Genomic DNA, 27,311 nt, shown 5'->3' on the forward strand with positions numbered 1-27,311 from the left:
TGGGGAGGGAGAGGGCCTCGATGGAGGAGATAAAGAGGAAGTGGGAGGAGGTTGTGGGTGGTGCATTTCGGGGGGGGGGGGGATTTGGAGTGAGGCCTTGTGTAGGATAAACTCGACCTCTTCATGTGTGAGATTGAGTTTAATTCGATTTAAAGTGGTGCACAAAGCACATATGACAGACACGCATGAATGTTTCTTTCCAGAGGTGGAGGACAGATGTGAGTGGGTGTTTAAGGGGGCTGGCAGACCACTCACACATGTTCTGGTCCTGTCCAAAATTGGTGGGATTTTGGGAGTCCTTTTCGTGGGCAATGCCAGAGATTGTCGGGATGAAGCTGACCCCGAGCCTGTGGGTGCCGATATTTGGGGTATCAGGGGATCCTGCAGGACGGGAAAGAGACTGACGTGTTCACCTTTGCCACCTTGAAAGCCCGGAGAAGGATTTTGTTAGGGTGGCGGGCTCCAGAGCCACCAAGGGCACTGGGGTGGGTGAGTGACCTGTCGGAACTTTTACATTTGGAGAAGATAAAGTTTCCCATCAGGAGTCTGGAGGAGGGGATCCACTCGAGGTGGGACTCCTTTTTTAAGAGTTGATAAGCATCAGCGGGTGGTGGGGGGGGGGGGGGGGGGGGGGGGCTGTTTTTTTTTTATTGTTATAAAATAGGACATGTGGGGTGTTATGATGGATGGGGTGCTTATAATTAGAATCATATAATGTTGGATGGAAAAGTTGTGTTTTGTATATAAAATGAAAATGTCCTGAATAAAAATATATATTTTAAAATTAATATAAATTGGAACTAGCTGAGGCTCCAACTGATGCTTGCAGCACTAGTCACAGCCTGACAACCTGAAAATGCCCCATGATGAGTTATCACCGCTCTCTGCCTCCTGTCAGTTTTTTGTTTAGAGTAACCAATTATCTTTTTCCAGTTAAGGGGCAATTTAGCGTGGCCAATCCACCTACCCTGCACGTCTTTGTGTTATGGGGGCGAAACGCACGCAGACACGGGAAGAATGTGAAAACTCCATACCGACAGTGACCCAGGGCCGGGATTGAACCCGGGTCCTCAGTGCCATGAGGCAGCAGTGCTAACCACTGTGCCGCCTTGGCACCCTACTACCTCCTGTCTGTTAACCATCCATGCCAATATTTAACCCAAATGTGTTCTTATGGTGCTGAATACGTCTGTGCCGAATATGTCGCGGTGTAAGAGACCAGGACCCATGTAATCACATCATGTGGGCAGTGGGTACATGCTCTGTGTGTGCAGGTTTCGTTGCTGTGCATAGCCGGACACTGGTTAGCACTGTTACTTCACAGTGCCAGTGACCCGGGTTTGATTCCCGGCTTGGGCCGATGTCTCTGTGATCTCTGCAAGTTCCCCCCGTGTCTGGCTGGCTTTCCTCCCACAAATCCAGAAAGACGTGCTTGTTAGGTAAATTGGACACTCTGAATTCTGCCTCTGTGTCACCGAACAGGCGCCGGAGTGTGGCGACTTGGGGAATAACATCATAGCAGTGTAAATGTAAGCTTACTTGTAACACTGATAAAGACTATTATTATTTTTAAGGCTCATGCCTAACTGTTTCGTTAAACCGGAACTCAGAGGGAGAAAAAGGCATTAAACATTTTAAAAGATATAACAACTGAGAAGTGAAGTGAAGGAGAAAGCAGTCTTCTGACTCCCAGGTATTGGTATTTTCAGTAATTTAACAGAACATCCGTTACGACTTCTTAACATTGATATTTAATTGTATAATTAAACTCTATTCCAAATGAATTACAAGAAACCCGGCTTTAACAACTCAGTTACATTTGATCTTTATATAGCAGAACGACTGTTCTGTTCAGGAAAAAAAAATGTCCCAAGTGCTGATTTCCTCAGTGCTATTTTGCAAAGTTATTTATCCGGGTACTCCTCCTTGAAAGGTGAGATGAAACTTTCCCAATGAGCCGGCGCCTGCCTCGCTGTCGCTCGCTAAAAGTGGGATCTCCTTCCCTACCGAGTTCAAACTATTTCTGGTAGTTTAGCCAAAATACCTCAAGGAAACAAAGAAAGGCACTTCTAAACCAGTCTGTGATTCGCCGAACCTTCTCCAAGGGGTCTCTCGCCCGGAGCAAAAGTCTTCCAAGTTGTCTGTGAGCTGCTGAAATGGACCTCCAGGAGGTGTTCAGGATCTGGCTGCAGCGACCGAGACTCCTCCCTCACCTTTGGTTTTAGCACGAAAGCCACTGAATAGCAACTGGCTGGCTGGATCCTTCAACACCTCGCATTTGGTTTGTCTAATTCACACGGCGTGAGCATACACCCATTTCTGTAAAGCATCTTTGAGGTGTTAAAACAATGGGGGTGGGGACGGGGGAAGGAGTAGAAATTAAAATGATCTACTGATGAACTGTAAGAATAATTATACTTGGGACTGCCACTACCATACAACCACGCAGGGGACCTTTCATCTTGTTTTGACAAAGCAGTTACTTTCTTTCGACCTGGAGCTCAGCGTGGTGGAGCTGGGGCAGGTTTGATGTTTTTTGTTTGAGGGGCACCTTGTGATTTGGCCGAGCCCTGCATTGGAAACGCGCCGCCTTCCACATGTGTGGAGTTTGTCCATATTGGCAGCACCCAGGCCAGAGGTAGCCTGATGTTCCCGTACCAGCCTCCCCGGACAGGCGCCGGAATGTGGCGACTAGGGGCTTTTCGCAGTAACTTCATTTGAAGCCTACTTGTGACAATAAGCGATTTTCATTTCATGATCAGAACCGAAACGGGGTACCCATCACCCGAGGGACCGACACCCATTTTAACACCCACCCCTCACTCCCCCAATGCGCTTAAAACAAAAGGAAAGGAATCATTCGAGGACTGAACTCACTGATCAGGGTGAACCTCAAACAGAAATCATTATAAAACGACAGGTAATTCTCAGGTACGAGTAGAGTGCTGCACCCATATTAACACCCCCCTCCCACCCCACCCACCCATACCTTACGTCGGTTTTTATGAAACTTTTGTTTGTTGTGGTTGACAGTAATAGCCACGAATTGCTGTTAGTCCAGCTCAAGTACAATGCACAAGCGTAAGAAGGTTTCACTTATGGTACCAGTAAAATTGGTTATCTGCGTGGAAAGTCCGGGGAGTTAAATATCGCTGGATTTGTACATATCTGACAACAGTCTTGTGATGGGGACGTTTCCAATGGTTTTCTTGAAGAACACCTCTTCAATAGTGGAGGGGTTCACCGAGCGTAAAGCGGGCAGGAGCAACAATAGCTTGCCGAATCGGCAGGGCTGTGCTGGGTACCTGGAAAAGAGGGAAGAGAGACCATGTTAGTATTGTGGTCAGGAAGGATCCTGTCCAGGTTGAAGGTTGTAGGTAGCACTATCACACTGATCGTATCAGGGGACTGACAGTGGGCCAGGATGGCGGAGGCTTGGTGACCTGACCTGACCCTGTTCACTGAATGATAAGACACAGGTTTGTGCCCATAATAACCCCACCTGGACATGGCAAACCTCGTCCCGGCTCACCAGAATCGGGACCAGCTCAAGGTGCTTTGCCAGCGATGGTTGGAAGAAGCCAACCTGTGCAATAAACACATAAGAAATAGGCGCCTGAGGAGGCCATTTGGCCCATCGAGTCTGCACCGACCCTCCAAAAGAGCCCCTTACCCTTGTCCACACCCCTATCCACCCTGCCCTATCCCCATTACCCAACCTGCACATCCCTGAACATTGTGGGGCAATTTAGAATGGCCAATCCACCTAACCCGCACATCTTTGGACTGTGGGAGGAAACTGGAGCACCCGGAGGAAACCCACGCAGACACGGGGAGAAAATGCAGACTCCGCACAGTCAGCCAATGTCAGAATTGAACCCTGGCACTGTGAGGCAGCAGTGCTAACCACTGTGCCACCCATGACTGATCTAATTATGGATTTAACTCCACATTCCTGCCTGCCCCCTTAACTTTAACTCACTGTCTGCTCATTGTTACGGAGCTTAGTAAAGAGATTTTTTAAAATAACGAGAGTAGGGGATCCGTGAAATAGTCCAACCATTTACTCCATGGTGAAGGTAAAGAGTTGGGATTAATGTTCCCTTTAATATTTTTGGGCCATTTCTTTCCTGCAGTTTGGGACTGAAAAAAAGTAGGTGTGCAGCAAGTTTGAAGTAAATGGTGAGTTAAGGAAAAGGGCAGGTTTGATGGAACAACAGGGAAGGGCGATGATAATATGGAAGACAGGAGAGATTAAAACTGATTGGACGGCACAGTGGCGCAGTGGTTGGCACTGCTGCCTCACGGCGCTGAGGACCTGGTTTGATCCCGGCGTCGGGTCACATTCTCCCCGTATCTGCGTGGGTTTCACCCCCACAACCCAAAGATGTGCAGAGTAGGTGGATTGGCCACGCTAAATTGTCCCTTCATTGGAAGAAAATAATTGGGTACTCTATAAATGTATTTTTTAAAAAGAGTTTAAAATGGGTTTTTGGAGAAAGACACTAAATGGGCGGGATTCTCCGTCCATTCGTGACAGTGGGATTTTCCGGTCCCACTGTAATAAATGGGAGATTTGGCTGAGTGCCAAATTCTCCGTTTTCGCTGGCAGTGGGGCGACTCGCAACGGAGAATCCTGGCTGCAGCAAGTAAAAAAAAACCAAAGAATTGGTCTGGGGAAGATGTAAATGGGAATAGAGGAGACGTTGCGATTCTCTTATCCCGCCAGCGTGTGGCGGGTTTAATGGGAAATCCCATTGACAAGCAGCGGGAGTAGGGACACGTGGCTGGGGGCCGGACAATCCAGCCCATTAAGTTGCTGTCCAAATAATGGTTAATCGCTGGAAGCTGTAAAATATCATAACATTAATACTCTTACAGAAAGCCATAAGTGTGAAAATTCTCATGGAGATTTAAGAGGCAAGTCATGCCTGGCTGGGAGGGTAAAGATCCAGCTGTCGTGATCCATGCATGCACCAATGACATAGGTAGAACAAGGAGTTTCTGCTGAAGGAATCATAGAATTTACAGTTCAGAAGGAGGCCATTAGGCCCATTGAGTCTGCACCAGCCATTGGAAAGAGCACCCTACTTCCATCCTATCCCGTAAATATGAGCAGCTCGGGGCTAAAGTAAAAAGCAGAACCAAAGAGGTAATAATCTCCACATTACTACCTGAGCCACAAGATAATTGGCACAGGGTCAACAAGATTAAAGAGGTAAACGCATGGCTCAAAGTTTGGTGTGGGAGAAATGGGTTCAAATTCATCGGACATTGGCACCAGTACTGGGGAAGGAGGGAGCTGTTCGAATGGGACTGTCTTCACCTGAATCATGCTGAGACCAGAGTCCTGGTGAATCGCATAACTGAGGCTGTAGATAGGGCTTTAAACTAAATAGTGTGGGGGGGAGGGTTCAGCTGTCTTGAAAATTAGAAGTTCAAAGTTAAAGAGAAGATAGGAGTGCAGGTTAATGATGAAGGCTTTCAACTAGTTCCCAAAGTCGTGCTTGTTAGGTGAATTGGATATTCTGAATGCTCCCTCTGTGTACCTGAACAGGCGCCGGAATGTGGCAACAAGGGAATTTTCACAGTATCTTCATTGCAGTGTTAATGTAATCCTACTTGTGACACTAATAAATATTATTATTAGTTAACGTTTTGAGAACATGGACTAGAACAGAGAGTATAAAAAGCAGGAGGAATCTGACTTCAGGTACAGTAGAAAACTATGAGAAGGGTGGCGGTCAACGTAGGACTGAGAGTGTTGTATGCAGTATACAAAACAAGATAAATTAGCTTGTCGTGCACACTGAAATTAGCGGGTACGATGTACAGATACGTGGCTCCAAGGAGATCAGGGCTGGGATCTAAATATCCTAGGATATGTATCCAATTGAAAGGATGGGCAGAGGGGGCGGGTTGCATTGTTAATAAGAAATTGAATTAAATCAATAGCATAAAGTAATATAGGATCAGAGGACTTAGAATCTGTGTGGGTAGAGTTGAGGAATTGCAAAGGAAAAAAGACCCTGATGGGAGTTATGTATAGGCCCCCTAGCAGTAGTCAGAATGTGGGGCAGAAAATAAATCAGGAGATAAAAAAGAGATAAAAAAGCGATATTATAATAACCATGGCGTACTTCAATATGCAAATGGACTGGGAAAATCAGGTCGGTACAGGATGGCAAGAAAAGGAATTTGTAAAATGTCTACTGGATGGCTTTTTGAAGCAACCTGTGTGGTAGAGCCCTCTAGGGAACAGGCAATTCTGGGTTTGGTGATGTGTAATGAGGCAGACGTGATTAGGGAACTTAGGGGGCAGTGACCACAATACGATAGAATCCACCCTTCAGCTTGAGAGGGAGAAGCTGCAATCAGATGTAACACTATTACAAATGAGTAAAGGTAACTACAAAGACATGAGGGAGGAGCTGGCCAGAGTTGATTGGAAGGGGAGCCTAGCAGGGAAGACAGTGGAACAGCAAAGGCAAGGGTTTTGGGGGTTATTCGGGAGGCACAACAGAAATTAATCCCAAAGAGGAGGAAACATGCGAAGGGAAGGTCGCGGCATCCATGGCTGACGAGGGAAGTCAGGGACAGCATAAAAACAAAAGACAAAGCATACAATGTGGCGAGGATTAGTGGGAAGCAAGAGGACTGGGAAGACTTTAATAGCAAGCAGAGGACAACTAAAAAAACAAAAAGGGGAGAGAAGATGAAATATGAGTGTAAGCGAGCTAGTAATATAAAAGAAGATTGCAAGAGTTTTTTTTGAGATATAAAAGGTAAGAAAGAGGCAAGAATAGACATTGGACCACTGGAAAATGAGGCTGGAGAAGTAGTTATGGGGAACAAAGAAATGGCAGAGGAACTGAATAGGTACTTTGAATCAGTCTTCACAGTAGAGGACACCAGTGGGATGCCAGAACTTCAAAAGAGTCAGGGGCAGAGGTGAGTGTAGTGGCCTTCATTAAGGAGAAGGTTCTGGGGAAACTGAAAGGTCTGAAGGTGGATAAATCACCTGGAACGGACTACACACCAGGATTCTGAAGGAGATAGCAGAGGAGATTGTGGAGGCATTGGTGATGATCTTTCAGGAATCACTGGAGGCAGGGAGGGTCCCAGAGGACTAGGAAGTGGCTAATGTAACACTGCTGTTTAAGAAGGGAGGGAGGGAGAAGACGGGAAATTATTCCGGTTAGTTTGACTTTGGTCATTGGGAAGATATTAGAGTCCATTATTAAGGATGACACTGCAGAGTGCTTGGAAGTGCATGATAAAATAGGACTGAGTCAGCACAGCATCATTAAGGGGAGGTCAGGTCTGACAAATCCGTTAGAATTCTTTTTTAAAATAAATTTAAAGTACACAATTAATTTTTTTCCAATTAAGGGGCAATTTAGCGTGGCCAACCCACTTACCCTGCACACCTTTTGGATTGTGGGGGTGAGACCCACGCAGATACAGGGAGAATGTGCAAACTCCACCCGGACAGTGACCCTGGACTGGGATTGAATCGGGGTCCTCAGCGCTATGAGGCGTCAATGCTAACCACTGCTCCACCTTGCCGCCCCAAATTTGTTAGAGCTCTTTGAGGACGTAACGAGGGAGTTAGACAAAGGAGAGCCAATGGACGTGATCTGCTTAGATTTCCATAAGGCCTTTGACAAGGTGCCTTACAGGAGGTTGCTAAATAAGATAAGAGTCCATGGTGTTAGGGGCAAGGTACTGGCATGGATAGAGCATCGGCTGACTGGTAGAGAGCAAAGAGTGGGAATAATAAAGGAGTCCTTTTCAGGATGGCAGCCAGTGACTAGTGGTATTCCACAGGGGTCGATGTTGGGACCACCACTATTCACGATGCACGTTAAAGATCAGGAAGAAGATACTGAAGGCACTGTTGCTAGGTTTGCAGATGATACAAAGATATGCAGAGGGACAGGAAGTATTGACGAAGCAGAGGGCTGCAGAAGGACTTGGATAGGATGGGAGACTGGGCAATGAAGTGGCAGATGGAATACAATATGGAAAAGTGTGAGGTTATGCACTTTGGTAGTAAGAATAGAGTCATAGACTATTTTCCTAATGGGGATCTGATTCGGATCTGAAATATGAAAGGGACTTGGAGTCCTAGTTTAGGATTCTCTTAAGGTTAACATGCAGGTCCAGGGCAGCATGGTAGCACATTGGTTAGCACATCTGTTCACAGCTCCAGGATCCCAGGTTCAATTCCCGGCTTAGGTTACCATCTATGCAGAGTCTGCACATTCTCCCCGTGTCTGCGTGGGTTTCCTCTGGGTGCTCCGGTTTCCTCCCACAGTCCGAAAATGTGCAGGTTAGGCAAATTGGCCATTCTACATTGTCCTTTAGTGTCCACAGAAAAAGGTTAGGTAGGGTTATGGAGTTAGGGGGAAAAGGGTGGGCAGGGGGGTGCTCTTTCAGAGTGTTGGTGTAGACTCGATGGGCTGAAAGGCCTTCTTCTGCACTGTAGGGATTCTATGAATGAAGGGCTTGTCATAAGAGGAGTGGTTGAGGACTCTGGGTCTGTACTCAATGGAGTTCAGAAGGATGAAGCGGGATCTAATTGAAACTTACAGAATACTGAGAGGCCTAGATCGAGTGGACGTGAAGATGTTTCCACTAGCAGGAGAAACTAGAACCTGAGGGTACAGCCTCAGACTGAAGGGACGATCCTTTAAAACTGAGATGAGGAGGAATTTCTTCAGCCAGAGATGAACCTGTGGAACTCATTGCCGCAGAAGGCTGTGGAGGCCAAGTCACTGAGTGTCTTTTAGACAGGGATAGATGGGTTCTTGATTGATAAGAGGATCAAGGGATACGGGAAGAAGGCAGGAGAATGGAGATGAGAAACATATCAGCCATGATTGAATGGTGGAGCAGACCCGATGGGCCGCATGTCCTAATTCTGTTTTCATACCTTATGGCCTAAGGTCTTATAGACAAATTGAAGAATCCTTTGAGAAAATCAAAATGTATTGATAAAGTAAATGCAGTCAATGGTGCATAAATGGTAAACTGTAAAATCAGAGGACTGGTGAGACTTAAGAGTCCGATACCTAAAAATGGTAGGTAGTAAAGCTTTGAAAAAGTTTATGGCTTGTATAAATGCGAACAATGAGAGCAATGACAAAGAGGAATCATTGATTAAGCTCAATATATTTTCCAGTTTTGAGTAAGCATGCCAATGTCATTAATAGGTTGAGGTTCACAAACTGTATCAGAAGTGAAACATGTTGGGGGTGATTCACCGCTCCGTGGGCCAAGTGCCCGCGCCGTGGAGAACGCTGTCGCGTTTCACGTCGGCGTGAACAGGGCCCGGGCACGACCTGTGGTGGCCAGCACGGCGCTGGAGCGGTTCACGCCACTCCAGCGTCCTTACCCAGCACCAAATGGGCGCCGCAGCAACCCGCGCATGCGCAGTTGGGGCAGCTCAATCCTGCGCATGAGCAGTTGGGCCGCGTCACCCTGCGCACGCACGGGGAACTTCTTATGCGCACCAGCCCCAACGCAATATGGCGTGGGTGTTCAGGGGCCGGCCGCGGAGGAATGTAGGCCCGGTTGGGGGGGGGGGTGGAAGGAGAGGCCGGCCCGCCAATCGGTGGACATCGATCGCGGGCCAGACCCCTTCGGAGGCCCCCCCGGTGAAGGAGCTCCCCCTCCCCCTCCCCACAGGCCGCCCCCCCGAGCGTTCCCGCAGAGTTCCCGTCTGCAGCGACCAGGGGTGGATGACGCCAGCGGGACCCTGTCATGTCGGAGCGGCCGCTTGGCCCATCCAGGCCAGAAAATCGCCGCTCACCGTTTGCGGCGATTCTCCGAACAGCCCAGCTCGATTCGGGCGGCGCTGGTTTTGGGGCGGGTGGGAGAATCGCGTGCGGGGATCGGGGCGGCGTGGCGTGATTCGCGCGCTGCCCCGGCGATTCTCCCACCCGGCGGTGAGGGCGGGGGGGAGAATACCGCCCGTTAATTATGAGATGAGACTTGAAAAACTAAGCTATAAGAGATGTATATGAGATAGCATCTATCTTGGACATTTAAATGGTAGTGATGAAAGTTTCCAAGTCACAGTCCATAAACATCACTTTATATAGGATCATAAGGAATCATAGAATGAAACAAAACAGAAGAAAGCTGAGTTTAAGTTAGTTCTTTGAGTGTGGAGACTTACCTGTTGATACATGAGTGAGTGTTAGCAAAACAAAGGTAGTTTTAAGGTATTTCATTTGCATTGGTAAACATTGGAAATAAGGTATAGTTTTAAGTGTGTTTAATTTAATGTGTATGTGCCTGGAAGGTATAGTTAGATTAATGCTGGACAGAGGTTTTTGTATGTGTGTGAGTTGGTTAAGTTCCAATTGTCTTTCTATTGCGCTTAGAGAGAACCACGGCATGAAGGGCCCTTGACAAGTGGGGCCTTGTAAGTTTGAGAAGCTTTTAAGTTTTAGTTCACTAATTTGATTGCATTAAAGATAGGTAGTGAGAGAAAAGGCAGCTCTCATAGCTCTACTAGAAGCAGTTGGTTTGGAAAGCTAGAGAGGGAACATCTCTCAGCTTTGCTAGAAGAAAAGCTATACTTGAAGTAAGAGTTAAGAAAGCAAGTGCAGAGTTCTGAAGAGCAGCTAGCTAAGGATACTAGAGGAACGAAGAGAAGTTTCCAAGTGCTCTGAGGTTAAAGATGCAAGAACAGAGCACTGTTCCATAGAGACTGTGAGACAGTGAGAGAGCTGAGAAGAAGGCTGAGGTGCCAGAAAGATATTTGACGTGAATTTCAGGTTTGCGAGCTTTTACTACAGCCTGTGGAATGTGAGTTGAAATAACTATGGAAATCGGTGGTTGGATCTCAAGAGTTTGTGTAAAAGCAGTTAAGACAAATAAATCCTAAATGGGTTAGGATTTCCTGGACAGGATTCACTGTTAAAAGTAGAGTTGAAGCTTTGTTTAAAAGAGTCATTTGTAAAACCTGGACTGGATTTCAGAATGCAAACTGCTGATGGGAAGCATTATTGCGAACAAAGATTTTAAAGCTTATTTTTTTGGGAGTGAAGTTTGGAAACTCTCATGTGACAGTGATCTGGCAGGATTCTGAGGAGAACAGTCAGACTGTGGGAGTGTCTCAAGATAAAGGTGCATTCTGAAGATTTCAGAAAAAGGCTTAATATTCTGTGGCCACATCTCCCAGGCCATCACTGTTGGGAGCAGGGGGCAGCCATCCCCTCCACAGAGGGCTTGAAGATTCAGTATCCCGTTGGGAGAGATGAGGAGGGGGGGTTGCAGGTGCACAGAGAATTGGACAAGGCCTTGCTGAATACTTCCTGGCACCAGTCAGACTTCAGCCACAGCGACCACTGACATCTGGAAGGGCAAGAGCAGCAGATACCTGGAACCTCACCACCACGAGGCTCCCCTCCAAGTCACTCATGACCCTGACTTGGAAATGTATTGGCCGCTCCTTCACTGTCGCTGGGTCAAAATCCTGGAACTATGTTAAGATTATAAAAGCCTCAATAAAATATTTTCTAAAAAAAAAAATCCTGGAACTCCCTCCCTAACAGCACTGTGGGTGTACCTACACTTCAGGGACTGCAGCAGTTCAAGAAGGCAACTCACCACCACCTTCTGAAGGGCAGCTCGGGGTGGGTAATAAATGCTGGCCTAACCAGCAACGTCCACATCCCGGAATTTTTTTTTTAAAAAAAGGTAACCATCGAGTGGGATCTCAGCAGCATCACCAAACTGCCCAAACAGTGGTGTGTATTTGCTGTTAATTATGTACCTGTGTTGCTGGGAAGGTAGTTGAGGCCGATATAGCCTCCGGCAAGATCACTTGGAGGCAGGAAATAGTCAAGTAGAAGACCCAAAGTTTTGAAAATCTCCCATCCTCCAGCTTTCCAAGTCAGCTCTACATATCCGATCAGAATCGACTAAAAAACTATCCAGTAGACGTGCCCCCCTTTACTCCCTTGTAGTATTTTTAAAGTCATCTGGCTTTTTAAAAAAATGTTCTTGGGGCGTGAGAGTTAGTGGTAGGTTCCAGGCAATGACCAGCTCCAACAAGAGAGAATCCACGCATCTCCCCATGATATTCAAAGGCATTGCTCTCACTGGGCCTCCCATTACCAACATCCTGGAGGCTACCATTAACCAACAACTGAACTGGACTAACCATATAAATACTGTGGCTATAAGAGCAGGTCGCAGGTTAGGAATTCTGCTGTGATGAACTCACCTCCTGACTCCCCAAAGCCTGTGCACCATCTACAAGGCACAGTCAGGAATGTAAAGAAATACTCTCCATTTGCCTGGATGAGTGCAGCTCCAACAAAACTCAACACCATCCAGGACAAAGCAGCCCACTTGATTGGCACCCCATCCACCATCTTAAACACTCACTTCCTCCACCATCTATGCACAGTGGCAGCAGTGTGTACCATTTACAAGATGCACTGCAGGAACTCACCAAGGCTCCTTCGACAACACCTTTCAAGCATGCTAACTACATATAGAAGAAAAGGAGAAGCAGATGCCTAGGATTACCACCACCTCCAAGTTCCCCTCCAAACCACACATCATCCTCATGTGTGGTTATCAGTAGATGGTCCACCATCTTAAACACTCACTTCCTCCACTACCTTCCTCACTGGAACACCCTCCCTATCAGCAAGGTAGATGTTCCTACAACACATGTTCTTCAGGGGTTCGAAAGGCACCTCACCAGGAACCAAGGACAATTAGGGATGGGCAATAAATGCTGGCCTAGCCAGCGATGCTGACATCCCATGAACGAGTGAAGAAAAAGGCAATGATGAGCCACCTTCTTGAACCACTACAGCCCTTCTAGTGTAGGTACATCCCCTGTGCTCGTTCCTGTAGCAGTTTGATATAACTGAGTATCTTGCTCGACCATTTCAGAGGGCTAGTAAGAGTAAAGCACATTTCTTTGGTATATGGCCCAGTGTTAAATATTATTTGATAATGCTCCTGAGAAACACCTTGGGATGTTTTACTATGTTGAAGGAGCTAGATAAATGCAAACCATTGTTATTGTTGTAGTATTTACCAGCTTCCCTTGTGAAAGTTCTTCGTGAATCTGTTTCCGCCACTCATTGAATGCATTCTAAAGCATAACAACTCGCTAAATTTAATTGTAAGTAGGGTGACACGTTGACGCAGTGGTTAGCACTGCTGCCTCACGGCGCTGAGGACCCAGGTTTGATCCCGGCCCCGGGTCACTGACTGTGTGGACTTTGCATATTCTCCCCATGTCTGCCTGGGTCTTACCCCACACATCCCAAAAGATGTGCAGGATAGGTGGATTGGCCGCGCTAAATTCCCCCTTTATTGGAAAGCAAAACAGTGTCCGCTAGTTGCTGATTCTCCTGAAAGTGGAAAACATTTCCCCCTATCTACTCTATTAAAGCCCCTAATCATTTTGAACACCCTTTTAATCCTCCCCTTATCCTTCTCTGCCCCAAGCACAACAATCCAGTTTCTCTAAACTCTCCACATAACTTATTGTCCTCATCGCTGGTACCATTCTGTTTAATCTCTGCGCCCTCTGAAAACAATTGTCACCCGTTTCAAGTGTTAGCTCCAGAATTGGACACAATAATCATGTTTAAATCAAAATGCGGCACCATAGGAAAACAAATGTGATTGGTTGGTGATCACTTTGCTTGCTTATAGAACATAGAACAGTGCAGCACAGAACAGGTCCTTCGGCCCTCGATGTTGCGCCGAGCAATGATCACCCTACTCAAACCCACGTATCCACCCTATACCCGTAACCCAACATCCCCCCCCCCCCCCCCTACTTTTTAGGACACTACGGGCAATTTAGCATGGCCAATCCACCTAACCTGCACATCTTTGGACTGTGGGAGGAAACAGGAGCACCCGGAGGAAACCCACGCGCACACGGGGAGGACGTGCAGACTCCGCACAGACAGTGACCCAAGCCGGGAATCGAACCTGGGACCCTGGAGCTGTGAAGCATTTATGCTAACCACCATGCTACCTATCTTCAAACCCCTGTCGTTTATTTTTTAATTGTAAGGTTTATTAACTGTAGTTATGTTTACTAGCAGTAATAAAGTTATTGGGAGTTGCAATGTTCATTAATTACAAATTAGTTACACCTAAATTAACACATAATAATAATAATGGCAAGGCCGGTGATGTGTTGCGCCTGTAGAATTTGGGAGGACCAAAGCAAGCAGCCTGCAGTCAGTGTCTGTGACTTGAGATGCTTCGGCTCAGAGTAATTGAGCTGGAGATAGAGCTGCACACGGTGCAGTGCATCGGGGAGGGGTAAAGTTACCTGGACACTTTGTACGAGGAGGAATGTCACACCCCTCAGGACAGAGTCTTCCGGTTTTGTCATTGGTCAGTGACAGGAATGTGGAAAAGGAGGACTGTCAGCCTTTGCAATTATTCAACATGTTTGAGGTTCTTGCACCCTGTATGGAAGAAAGTGGTGGCTGCAGGGTGGATGACCAAACTGTCCATGACACCATGGGTGTGTGTATGTGAGAGAGTGTGTGTGTGTGTGTGTGAGAGTGTGTGAGAGAGAAAGAGAGTGTGTGTCAGAGTTTGTGTATTTGTGAATGAAAGTGTGTATGTGCGTGTGAGAGAGTGGGCTAACCCTAACGGAAATGTTTCTAAGTGTGGTAGCGAATGGGAACATCCGTGTTTCCCCGTCGCTGACACAGTGAGGTCGTCTCCGGTATCTAACGTTAATTAAAGCACTGAATGATGCCCCGTGGGCTTCAGGCCAGAAATGACTGTCCCGCCAGCTCATTCGCCTGTACTGCGCTCGGCACCACCCCGCTAACGAGGGGGAGCAGCTCTTAAACTGATCCCGCAGAGTAAACCCCAGATAGCACACAGGCATGCCACCGCGCGGACCAGCCCCACATTTTGGTGATACTGACCTGGCCCAACTGGTGGATATGGTGGAGCCCAGGCGGCATACCCTGTTCCCCTGAGGGGGTCGGAGGGTCAGCCACAGGGCAGCCAATGCCGCCGAGGAGGCAATGGCAGTTGCCGTCAGCGCAGGGAATATAACCAGGCGGGCTGTTACCCAGCGCCGTAAGTGTGGGAGTAAGGTAGAGAGTTTTGTGGCAGTGAGGGCGTGTGTGTGGGAGTGAGGGAGAGAGTGTGGGGGGAGTGAGTGTGTGTGGGGGAGTGAGGGAGAGGGACTGTGTGTGGGGGAGTGAGGGAGAGGGACTGTGCGTGAGGGAGAGGGACTGTGTGTGGGGGAGTGAGAGAGAGGGACTGTGCGTGGGGGGAGTGAGGGAGAGGGACTGTGCGTGGGGGAGTGAGGGAGAGGGACTGTGTGTGGGGGAGTGAGGGAGAGGGACTGTGCGTGAGGGAGAGGGACTGTGTGTGGGGGAGTGAGAGAGAGGGACTGTGCGTGGGGGAGTGAGGGAGAGGGACTGTGCGTGGGGGAGTGAGGGAGAGGGACTGTGCGTGGGGGAGTGAGGGAGAGGGACTGTGTGTGGGGGAGTGAGGGAGAGGGACTGTGTGTGGGAGTGAGGGAGAGGGACTGTGTGTGGGGGAGTGAGGGAGACGGACTGTGTGTGGGGGAGTGAGGGAGAGGGACTGTGTGTGTGTGGGAGTGAGGGAGAGAGTGAGTCTGTGGCAGTGAGGGCATGTGTGTGGGAGTGAGAGAGAGTGTGGGGGGAGTGAGTGTGTGTGTGGGAGTGAGGGAGAGGGACTGTGTGTGGGGGGGTGAGGGAGAGGGACTGTGTGTGGGGGAGTGAGGGAGAGGGACTGTGTGTGGGGGGGTGAGGGAGAGGGACTGTGTGTGGGGGAGTGAGGGAGAGGGACTGTGTGTGGGGGAGTGAGGGAGAGGGACTGTGTGTGGCAGTGAGGGCGTGTGTGTGGGAGTGAGGGAGAGAGTGAGTCTGTGGCAGTGAGGGCGTGTGTGTGTGGGAGTGAGAGAGAGAGTGTGGGGGGAGTGAGTGTGTGTGTGGGAGTGAGGGAGAGGGACTGTGTGTGTGTGGGAGTGAGAGAGAGAGTGTGGGGGGAGTGAGTGTGTGTGGGGAGTGAGGGAGAGGGACTGTGGGTGGGTGAGTGAGAGAAAGGGAGTGTGTGTGTGGGAGTGAGGGAGAGAGTGAGTCTGTGGCAGTGAGGGCGTGTGTGTGTGGGAGTGAGAGAGAGAGTGTGGGGGGGAGTGAGTGTGTGTGTGGGAGTGAGGGAGAGGGACTGTGTGTGTGTGGGAGTGAGAGAGAGAGTGTGGGGGGAGTGAGTGTGTGTGGGGGAGTGAGAGAGAGGGACTGTGTGTGGGGGAGTGAGGGAGAGGGACTGTGTGTGGGGAGTGAGAGAGAGGGACTGTGTGTGGGGGAGTGAGGGAGAGGGACTGTGTGTGGGGGAGTGAGGGAGAGGGACTGTGTGTGGGGGAGTGAGGGAGAGGGACTGTGTGTGGGGGAGTGAGGGAGAGGGACTGTGTGTGGGGGAGTGAGGGAGAGGGACTGTGTGTGGGAGTGAGGGAGAGGGACTGTGTGTGGGGGAGTGAGGGAGAGGGACTGTGTGTGGGGGAGTGAGAGAGAGGGACTGTGTGTGGGGGGAGTGAGAGAAAGGGAGTGTGTGTATGTGGGAGTGAGGGAGAGGGACTGTGTGTGGGGGAGTGAGAGAGAGGGACTGTGCGTGGGGGAGCGAGGGAGAGGGACTGTGTGTGGGGGAGTGAGGGAGAGGGACTGTGTGTGGGGGAGTGAGGGAGAGGGACTGTGTGTGGGGGAGTGAGGGAGAGGGACTGTGTGTGGGGGAGTGAGAGAGAGGGACTGTGCGTGGGGGAGTGAGGGAGAGGGACTGTGTGTGGGGGAGTGAGGGAGAGGGACTGTGTGTGGGGGAGTGAGGGAGAGGGACTGTGTGTGGGAGTGAGGGAGAGGGACTGTGTGTGGGGGAGTGAGGGAGAGGGACTGTGTGTGGGGGGGTGAGGGAGAGGGACTGTGTGTGGGGGAGTGAGAGAAAGGGAGTGTGTGTATGTGGGAGTGAGGGAGAGGGACTGTGCGTGGGGGAGTGAGGGAGAGGGACTGTGTGTGTGTGGGAGTGAGGGAGAGAGTGAGTCTGTGGCAGTGAGGGCGTGTGTGTGGGAGTGAGAGAGAGAGTGTGGGGGGAGTGAGTGTGTGTGTGGGAGTGAGGGAGAGGGACTGTGTGTGGGGGAGTGAGGGAGAGGGACTGTGTGTGGGTGAGTGAGAGAAAGGGAGTGTGTGTGTGTGGGGAGTGAGGGAGAGGGATTGTGTGTGGGGGAGTGAGGGAGAGGGACTGTGTGTGGGGGAGTGAGAGAGAGGGACTGTGCGTGGGGGAGTGAGGGAGAGGGACTGTGTGTGGGGGAGTGAGGGAGAGGGACTGTGTGTGGGGGAGTGAGGGAGAGGGACTGTGTGTGGGAGTGAGGGAGAGGGACTGTGTGTGGGGGAGTGAGGGAGAGGGACTGTGTGTGGGGGGGTGAGGGAGAGGGACTGTGTGTGGGGGAGTGAGAGAAAGGGAGTGTGTGTATGTGGGAGTGAGGGAGAGGGACTGTGCGTGGGGAGTGAGGGAGAGGGACTGTGTGTGTGTGGGAGTGAGGGAGAGAGTGAGTCTGTGGCAGTGAGGGCGTGTGTGTGGGAGTGAGAGAGAGAGTGTGGGGGAGTGAGTGTGTGTGTGGGAGTGAGGGAGAGGGACTGTGTGTGGGGGAGTGAGGGAGAGGGACTGTGTGTGGGTGAGTGAGAGAAAGGGAGTGTGTGTGTGTGTGGGAGTGTGGGAGAGGGATTGTGTGTGGGGGAGTGAGGGAGAGGGACTGTGTGTGGGGGAGTGAGAGAGAGGGACTGTGCGTGGGGGAGTGAGGGAGAGGGACTGTGCGTGGGGGAGTGAGGGAGAGGGACTGTGTGTGGGGGAGTGAGGGAGAGGGACTGTGTGTGGGGGAGTGAGGGAGAGGGACTGTGTGTGGGGGAGTGAGGGAGAGGGACTGTGTGTGGGGGAGTGAGGGAGAATGACTGTGTGTGGGGGAGTGAGGGAGAGGGACTGTGTGTGGGGGAGTGAGGGAGAGGGACTGTGTGGGAGTGAGGGAGAGGGACTGTGCGTGAGGGAGTGAGGGAGAGGGACTGTGTGTGGGGGAGTGAGGGAGAGGGACTGTGCGTGAGGGAGTGAGGGAGAGGGACTGTGTGTGGGGGAGTGAGGGAGAGGGACTGTGCGTGGGGGAGTGAGGGAGAGGGACTGTGTGTGGGGGAGTGAGGGAGAGGGACTGTGTGTGGAGGAGTGAGAGAAAGGGAGTGTGTGTGGGGGGGAGTGAGGGAGAGGGACTGTGTGTGGGGGAGTGAGGGAGAGGGACTGTGTGTGGGGGAGTGAGAGAGAGCCTTGTGTGGGTGTTAGAGAGAGTGTGTGTGTGGGGGAGTGAGGGAGAGAGTAGTAGTGAGAGAGAGTGTGTGAGCGTGAGTGTTTGAGAAAGCGTGTGTGTGTCTGGTTCACTCGCACTTTCAGGGTTCTCACTCACCCTCACCCCCACACAACACATATTTCTACTCACACCGTGGTTGTGGGTGTGGTAGTATGACTAGGGGTATTACGGTACCTTCAGAGGTGAGCTGCCATTGATGCAGAAAACTCGCTGCCCATTGGCCCAGGTAAGTCATGTGCCTCTCAGCCGATTGGTTGAGAGGTAGGTAGCTCCGCCGACAGGGCGGGATATAAGAACCCGTGTTCCCCGGCAGGCGGCCATTCTTCTGTACATCTGCTGCCGGGCACACATCTTGTGCATTAAAGCCTATCGTTTGGATCGCATCTTCGCCTCGTGTCTAATTGATGGTGCATCAATTTAATACACAAGTTTAAAAAAGATGGAGCTTCGTATCAAGCCGGAGAGCCTTCAACTCAGCCCGCACGCAACAAATGCAACAGCTGCATTAAAACACTGGCTGACATGTTTTAACAGTTATTTAAGCACAGCCGTAAACCGCCCGTCAAGGGAACAAAAACTTAATATCCTCCACTCGTGCGTGGGCACCGCCGTGTACACGCTCATAGAGGACACGACAGACTATGACACAGCTATGGACTTACTAAAAGGACATTTCAGCCGGCCGGTGAACCAGGTCTATGCACGGCACTTGCTGGCCACGAGACAGCAATTCCCTGGTGAGTCCTTAGATGAATTCTACCTGACCCTCCTTGTTCTGGGGAGGAACTGCGCCTGCCCACAAGTTTCTGCGGCCGAGCACACCGAACCTTTAATTCGAGACGCTTTCGTGGCGGGTATTCAATCTTCCCAGATCCGCCAGAAACTCTTGGAGAAGAAACTTTAAGCCTGGCTGAGGCACGGGCCCTCGCCTCCTCTCTCGATATCGCTAACCGCAACGCCCCCGCGTTTGCTCCCGACCGCGCGGCGTCCCCTGGGCAGCATGGAACGCGACCCCCTCACCTCCGCAGACTCTGACCCACCCCAGGCCTGCGCCCCGATAAGCCCACGGGGCCCCGCTGCTACTTTTGCGGCCAGGCCAAGCACCCCCGCCAGCGCTGCCCGGCCCGCGCCGCAACCTGTAAAGGCTGCGGCAAAAAGGGCCATTACGCGACTGTTTGCCAGTCCAAGGCGGTCGCTGCAGTCCCAAGCAGCGACCGCAGGTCCCCCCCGTGCTCCTCATGCGCCCCACGCAGCCCGCGGACCTCGCTGCCCCCACCCCACACCGCCACGGTGCCGCCATTTTGGGTCCCCGACGCCACGTGTGATCCCCGGGCGCCGTCATTTTGGGCCCCCGACTCCTCGTGCGATCCCAGGGTGCCGCCATTCTGTTCACCCCCCACCATGTGCGGCCAACGGGCGCCGCCATCTTGGATCGGCACCGAGGACCCCGCAAGTGACCACTCGCTGCCGGATGAAGACTCGGAGTTCCTGCCACGACTTGCCTCAGTAACGTTGGATCTGTCACGGCCCCGCACGCTTTCCTCAACGGTCACGAGACGAGCTGCCTGTTGGACTCCGGGAGCACGGAAAGTTTTGTCCACCCCGCTACGGTAAAACGCTGCGCACTTCCCGTTCATCCGGTTAAACAAAGAATCGCTCTGGCCTCCGGTTCGCACTCGGTCCAGATCACAGGGTGCTGCATAGCGGACCTCACGGTCCAGGCGAGGGCGTTTAAAAATGATAAGCTCTTCATCCTTCCCCACCTCTGCGCGGCAGCACTCCTGGGGTTAGATTTCCAGTGCAACCTCCGGAGCTAAACTTTCAAATTCGGTGGCCCTATGCCCCCCCCCCCCCCCCCCCCCTTACTGTCTGCAGCCTCGCGACCCTCAAGGTCGATCCCCCATCCTTGTTTGCAAACCTCACCCCGGATTGCAAACCCGTCGCCACCAGGAGCAGACGGTACAGTGCCCAGGACCGGACCTTCATCAGGTCCAAAGTCCAAAGGCTTCTGAAGGAGGGGGTTATCGAGGTTAGCAACAGCCCCTGGCGAGCACAGGTGCTGGTGATTAAGACCGGGGAGAAAAATCGGATGGTCATTGACTACAGTCAGACCATCAACCGATTTACGCAGCTGGACGCGTACCCTCTCCCCCGTATCTCCGACCTGGTTAACAGGATCGCGCAGTACAAGGTTTTTTCCACGGTAGACCTTAAGTCCGCCTATCACCAGTTCCCCATCTGCATGAGTGACCGAAATTACACTGTGTTCGAAGCGGATGGGCGCCTCTACCACTTTTTAAAGGCTCCTTTCGGTGTCACGAATGGCGTCTCGGTCTTCCAAAGGGAGATGGACCGAATGGTCGACCGACACGGTTTACGGTTAACCTTCCCGTATCTTGGCAATGTCACCATCTGTGGCCACGACCAGCAGGACCACGACGCCAACCTCCACAAATTCGTCCGTACCGTAAAACTCCTTAACCTGGCCTACAATAAGGATAAGTTTGTGTTTAGCACCGACCGTCTAGCCATCCTCGGCTTCGTAGTGCGTAACGGAGTGATAGGCCCCGACCCCGAACGCATGCGCCCCCTCCCCCAAAGTCCTCAAGCGCTGTTTGGTCTTCTTTTCATATTACGCACAATGGGTCCCCAATTACGCAGACAAAGCCCGTCCACTCATCCAGTCCACTACGTTCCCCCTGTCGATGGAGGCCCGCCAGGCCTTTAGCCGCATCAAAGCAGTCATTGCAAAGGCCACGATGTGCGCTATCGACGAGTCCCTCCCCTTTCAGGTCGAGAGCGACGCTTCTGATGTTGCCTTGGCGGCCACCCTCAACCAAGCGGGCAGACCAGTGGCCTTCTTCTTCTGGACCCTCCACGCTTCCGAAATCCGACATTCCTCGGTCGAGAAGGAAGCACAGGCCATAGTTGAAGCTGTGCGACATTGGAGGCACTATCTGGCCGGCAGGAGGTTTACCCTCCTCACAGACCAACGGTCAGTAGCTTTCATGTTCAATAATGCACAGAGGGGAAGATAAAGAACGATAAAATCTTGCAGTGGAGGATTGAGTTGTCCACATACAACTGGAAAAGGTGCAAAGGAGATTTACCAGGATGTTGCCTGGAATGGAGAGTAGGTCATACGAGGAAAGGTTGAGGGTGCTAGGCCTTTTCTCATTAGAACGGAGAAGGATGAGGGGCGACTTGTTAGAGGTTTATAAGATGATTAGGGGAATAGATAGAGTAGACAGTCAGAGACTTTTTCCCTGGGTGGAACACACCATTACAAGGGGACATAAATTTAAGATAAATGGTGGAAGATATAGAGGGGATGTCAGAGGTAGGTTCTTTACCCAGAGAGTAGTGGGGGCATGGAATGCACTGCCTGTGGAAGTAGTTGAGTCGGAAACGTTAGGGACCTTCAAGCGGCTATTGGATAGGTACATGGATTAGGGTAGAATAATGGAGTGTAGATTAACTTCTTCTTAAGGGCAGCACGGTAGCATTGTGGAGAGCACAATTGCTTCACAGCTCCAGGGTCCCAAGTTCGATTTCGACTTGGGTCACTGTCTGTGTGGAGTCTGCACATCCTCCCCGTGTGTGCGTGGGTTTCCTCCGGGTACTCCTGTTTCCTCCCACAGTCCAAAGATGTGCAGGTTGGGTGGATTGGCCATGATAAATTGCCCTTAGTGTCCAAAATTCTATGATTAACCTAGGACAAAAGTGCGGCACAACATCGTGGGCCGAAGGGCCTGTTCTGTGCTGTATTTCTCTATCTAACTACGACATCTTGTATCGTCCTGGGAAGCTAAATGAGCCTCCCGATGCCCTGTCCCGTGGCACCTGTGCCAACACACAAGTGGACCGACTCCGAACCCTCCACGGGGACCTCTGCCACCCGGGGGTCACCCGCTTTTTCCATTTCATAAAGACCCGCAACCTGCCCTACTCCATTGAGGAGGTCAGGACTGTAACTAGGGACTGCCACATCTGCGCGGAGTGCAAGCCGCACTTCTACCGCCCTGAACGAGCGCACCTAATAAATGCTTCCCACCCCTTTGAACGTCTCAGCATGAACTTCAAGGGTCCCGTACCCTCCAACAACCGCAACACGTACTTCCTCAACGTGATTGACGAGTACTCCCGCTTCCGGTTCACCATCCCCTGCCCCGACATGACCACAACTACCATCATCAAAGCTCTGCATACCATAACCTGTTCGGTTACCCCGCATACATTCATAGCGATCGGGGGTCCTCCTTTATGAGGGATGAGCTGCGTCAATTCCTCCTCAGTAGGGGCATCGGCTCCAGCAGGACGACCAGTTACAACCTCCAGGGTAACGGGCAGGTCGAGAGGGAGAACGGTACGGTCTGGAAGACCGTCCTGCTGGCCCTACGGTCCAGAAATCTCCCAGTCTCCCACTGGCAAGAGGACCTCCCAGACACCCTCCAGTCCATCCGGTCACTTCTCTGTACCGCCACTAACCAAATGCCCCACGAACGTCTTCTTGTTTTTTCCCAGGAAGTCTTCCTCAGGGACACCGCTCCCGACCTGGCTGGCTACCCCCGGGCCCATTCTGCTCCGGAAACAAGTGCGGATACACAAGTCGGACCCGTTGGTCGAAAGAGTCCAGCTACTCCACGTGAACCCGCAGTACGCGTACGTGGAGTATCCCGACGGCCGACAGGATACGGTCTCCCTCCGGGACCTGGCACCCGCCGGATCTCGGCCACACCCCCCCCCCCCCCGGGCACCCACTGCCCCCAGCAACAACGCACCCACAGCTCAGCGGACAGGGACCCCCTCCCCCGGCCTGGCCCCTGCTAGCTCCAACTAGGGGTACGGACACAGAAACAAGATCATCGCTCCCGGAGTCACGGACGACCACCGCTCCGACGTCACCGGCACCACTACGCAGGTCAAGCAGGACATCGGGGGCGCCCACTCGACTGATTGAACTGATGTGACCTACGGGTGGACTTCTGGCTGCGGATGGGCTCTTGTGATTTTTTTGTTCTTTACCTGTTCACCCATTCCCCCCCCCCCCCCCCCCCCCCCCCCCCCCCCGATTATTGCACACTGTACATAGTTCTTGTTCTGTTCTCCTCTTGAATAGTAGTTACGGGTCAGTGGGCAGCCAACGATGCAACGGTATGGCGTAAACATCTCTAGTCATACTACCAGTCTCACGTACGCACGGGACACACCCCCCCCCCGGCTTCCTTTTCAACAAGGGGTGAATGTGGTAGTATGACTAGGGGTATTAGGGTACCTTCAGAGGTGAGCTGCCATTGGTGCAGAGGACTCACTGCCCATTGGCCCAGGTAAGTCATGTGCCTCTCAGCCAATTGGCTGAGAGGTAGGTAGCTCCTCCTACAGGGCGGGATATAAGAACCCGTGTTCCCCGGCAGTCGGCCATTCTTCTGTATGTCTGCTGCCGGGCACACATCTTGTGTATTAAAGCCTTTTGTTTGGATCGCATCTTCGCCTCGTGTCCAATGGATGGTGCATCAGCGAGTAAGTGAACAAATGAGCTCCCTAAGACTGGGACTGAATGGAAAACACATTCTCATATTCTAATGGCCATCTTTCATAATTATTCTTTTTTTAAAAATCGGTTTATTACTTTGACATTGCTTTCTGCTCTGCAAGTTGTTTCCTTTCTTCATGCCTCAACTTTTTTATGAAAATCATGTATTATGTTGTGCCAAACTTTTCCAAAGTTTGTTCATCGGCCTCTTGGAGTAAATGGAAAAGTGCCCCTTGGCGCAAAAAAGTTGTTCATGGCCAGGGAGCGCTGCTGAGAAAGTTATTTGAGCTAAAAGCTGAGAAGCCCACTTCATCTTACGGTCTTAAAAGACACGGCTGTTGTGATAGTAGCTGCATTGGTTTTAATTTTCCAAAATTTCCTAGGTTCTGGAAAGCTCCCATTATATTGGAAAATAGTGAATTCTGACTCTGCAATCCAGGAAGGTAAGGAGAAGCCAAGAAACTACAGGTCAGTTAGCTTAACATCTGCCAAAGGGAAATTGCTGGTATCGATTAATAAGGGTGTGATGGTGGAGAAGTTAAAAAATCTCAATGCACTCAAACAGTCAACATGAATTTATGAAAGGGAAATCAGACTTCATTAATTTATTGGAGTTCCTTGAGGACATAACAAGCAATGCGGATAAAGGGGAACCTCTGGATGTGCTGTAAATTTCCAGAAGGCATTTGATAAGGTGCCACATCAAAGGTTATGCAACAAAACAAAAGCTCATGGTGCAGGGAGTGACACATTAGCATGGACATAGGACTGGTTAGCTAACAGGAAACAGAAAGTAGAGGTAAATGGGTCTTTTCTGGGTTGGCAAGATGTGACGAATGGAATTCCACCAGTATCAGTGCTGGGGGCCTCAAACTATTTATAATTTATATCAATGACTTGGGCAAAGAGATCAATAATCTTTATTGTCACATTAGGGGCTAGTTTAGCACAGTGGGCTTGTAACACAGAATGAGGCCAGCAGCATGGGTTCAATTCCCATACTGGCCTCCCCGAACAGGCGCCGAAATGTGGCGACTAGGGGCTTTTCACAATAACTTTATTGAAACCTATTTGTGACAATAAGCGATTATTATTATTATTAAGTAGGATTACATTAACATTGCAATGAAGTTACTGTGAAAAGCTCCAAGTCGCCAAATTCTGGCGCCTGTTCGGGTACACAGAGGGAGAGTTCAGAATGTCCAATTCACCTAATTGCACGTCTTTCGGGACTCGTGGGAGGAAACCAGAGCGCGCCCGGAGGAAACCCACGCAGACACAGGGAGGATGTGCAGAGTCCGCACAGACAGTGACCCAAGCCAGGAATCGCACCTGGAACCCTGGCGCTGTGAAGCAACAGTGCTAGCCACTGTGCTACCGTGCTGCCCTCATGTATATGGTTACAAAATTTGCTGATGACACAAGGATAGATAGGAAAGAGGATGTAAGAAGCGTTGGAAGGAACATAGACAGGATTGAATCAGGAAAAAGAGGGAGGCTTATGGCATTTCAGAGGGCTGGAAACAGTGAATGCATTAGAGGTTTATAGAAAGTGCAGGGGGTTACTTCAAAAAGAAAGCGAAGAGGGGGCTTGAAAAAACACTGGTGGACAAAATAAAGGAGACTCCCAATAAGTGTATGAAGGGAAAGAGGCTAACCAGGGAAAGAGTAGGTCTTATTCGGGACCTGTTTGTGGAACTGAAAGACGTAGGTGAAGTATTAAATAAATATTTTACATCTATGTTCACTATCTAGTTATAGAAGGCAGGGAGGAGGACTGTGATATAATTGAACAGATTAGCATTGAGAGGGAGGAGATGCCAATGGTTTTAGTGGGATTAAAATCCCCAGACCCAGGTGAGACGTATGCTAGATTGCTGTGTGAGGCAAGAGAGGAGATTGCAGGGGCTCTGACACTAATTTTCAAATCCCTTCTGGCCACAGGAGCGGTGCCAGAGGACTGGAGGATAGCTAATGTGGTATTGTTTTCAAGAAGGGAAGGAGGGGAAAACCAGATAATTACAGGCCGGTGAGTCTAACATCAGTAGTAGGTAAATTGTTGGCAAGATTCTGAGGGACAAAATCTGTCTCCACTTGGAGAGGCAAGGATTAATCAAGAATAGTCGGCTTTGTGAGGGGGAGATCGTTCTGACAAATTCAAATGAATTTTACAAGGAGGTGATTAGGTGTATGGATGAGGTAGGTGCAGTTGATGTAGTCTACATGGACTTCAGTAAGACTTTTGACAGAGTCCCACATGGGAGACTGATGAAGAAGGTAGGAGCCCAGGGGATCCAGGGCAATTGGGCAAATTGGATCCAATATTGGCTGATTGGCAGGAGGCAGAGAGTAATGGTCGAAGGTTGTTTTTGTGACTGGAAGCCTGTGTCCAGTGGTGTCCCACAGGGTTGGTGCTGGGTCCCTTGCTGTTTGTAGTGTACATTATTGATGTAGAAGTGACTGTGAGGGATATGATCGGTAGTTTGCAGATGACACAAAAGTTGTGGGTGTGGTAAACAGCTGGGAGGAAAGCCTGAGATTACAGGATGATATCGACAGGACGGTCAGATGGGCAGAACAGTGGCAAACATAATTTAACCTGAAAAGTATGAGGTGATGTATTTTGGGCTGACTAACATGGCAAGGGAATATACAATGAACAGTCGGACACTCGAATGTACAGAGGACCAGAGCAACCTTGAGGAGCATGTCCAAAATCCCCTGAAGGCAGCAGGACAGGCAGATAAGGTGGTTAAGAAGCTATTTTGGATACTTGCCTTTATTAGCCGAGGCATGGACTATAAGAGCAGGGAGTTACGATGGAGCTGCATAAAATGCTTGTGAGGCCACAGCTAGAATAGTGTGCGCCGTTCTGGTCTCCACACTATAGAAAGCATATGATTGCACTGAACAGGGTGTAGAGGAGATTCACCAGGATATTGCCTGGACTAAAACATTTCAGACACTTCATGGCCAGTGCAGACACAATAGGCTGACGGTAAAGTGAGAGGGCTGAAATTTAGCAGATGGGAGTATAATTTGTCAACTTGGGCAAGAAGAATAGAAAAGCTGCATATTATTAAATGGAAAAAGAGATCGCAGAATTCTGAGGTACAGGATTTGGGAAACGTTAGTACGCAGGTGCAGCAAGTGATTAAGAAAGCAAATGGAATGTTATCCTTTATTGCACTTTAAGATCTATGCACTTTGTGGTTCTTTATAGAAAGCCCTTTAAGAGGAAAGGTCCCATCAGAAATGAGCATTGAATATAGGTATTGATAGCAGAGGAAAGGATGGACTGTTCTTCAGCACAGTGTAAAACATACACATTTTGTCACAGAACGAGTATTTTATGATATAATTGCTCCTGAGGATCAGCAATTCTGA

The 27,311-nt window shown here is 50.3% G+C and overlaps 1 protein-coding gene across 1 annotated transcript in view; it reads right to left on the bottom strand.

Annotated features, from left to right (window-relative positions):
- Window positions 1-1,728: 1,728 nt before the first annotated feature.
- nr2e1 (nuclear receptor subfamily 2, group E, member 1) overlaps window positions 1,729-27,311 on the bottom strand; it is a 61,823-nt gene continuing 36,240 nt past the window's right edge. The window contains exon 9 of the mRNA XM_038799218.1: window positions 1,729-3,305. Within this exon, the coding sequence (XP_038655146.1) occupies window positions 3,143-3,305 (163 nt within the window). The 3' untranslated portion in view covers window positions 1,729-3,142. The remainder of the gene's footprint in view (window positions 3,306-27,311) is intronic.

This window comes from Scyliorhinus canicula, chromosome 6, assembly GCF_902713615.1.
Source record: "Scyliorhinus canicula chromosome 6, sScyCan1.1, whole genome shotgun sequence".
NCBI classification, from domain to species: domain Eukaryota; kingdom Metazoa; phylum Chordata; class Chondrichthyes; order Carcharhiniformes; family Scyliorhinidae; genus Scyliorhinus; species Scyliorhinus canicula.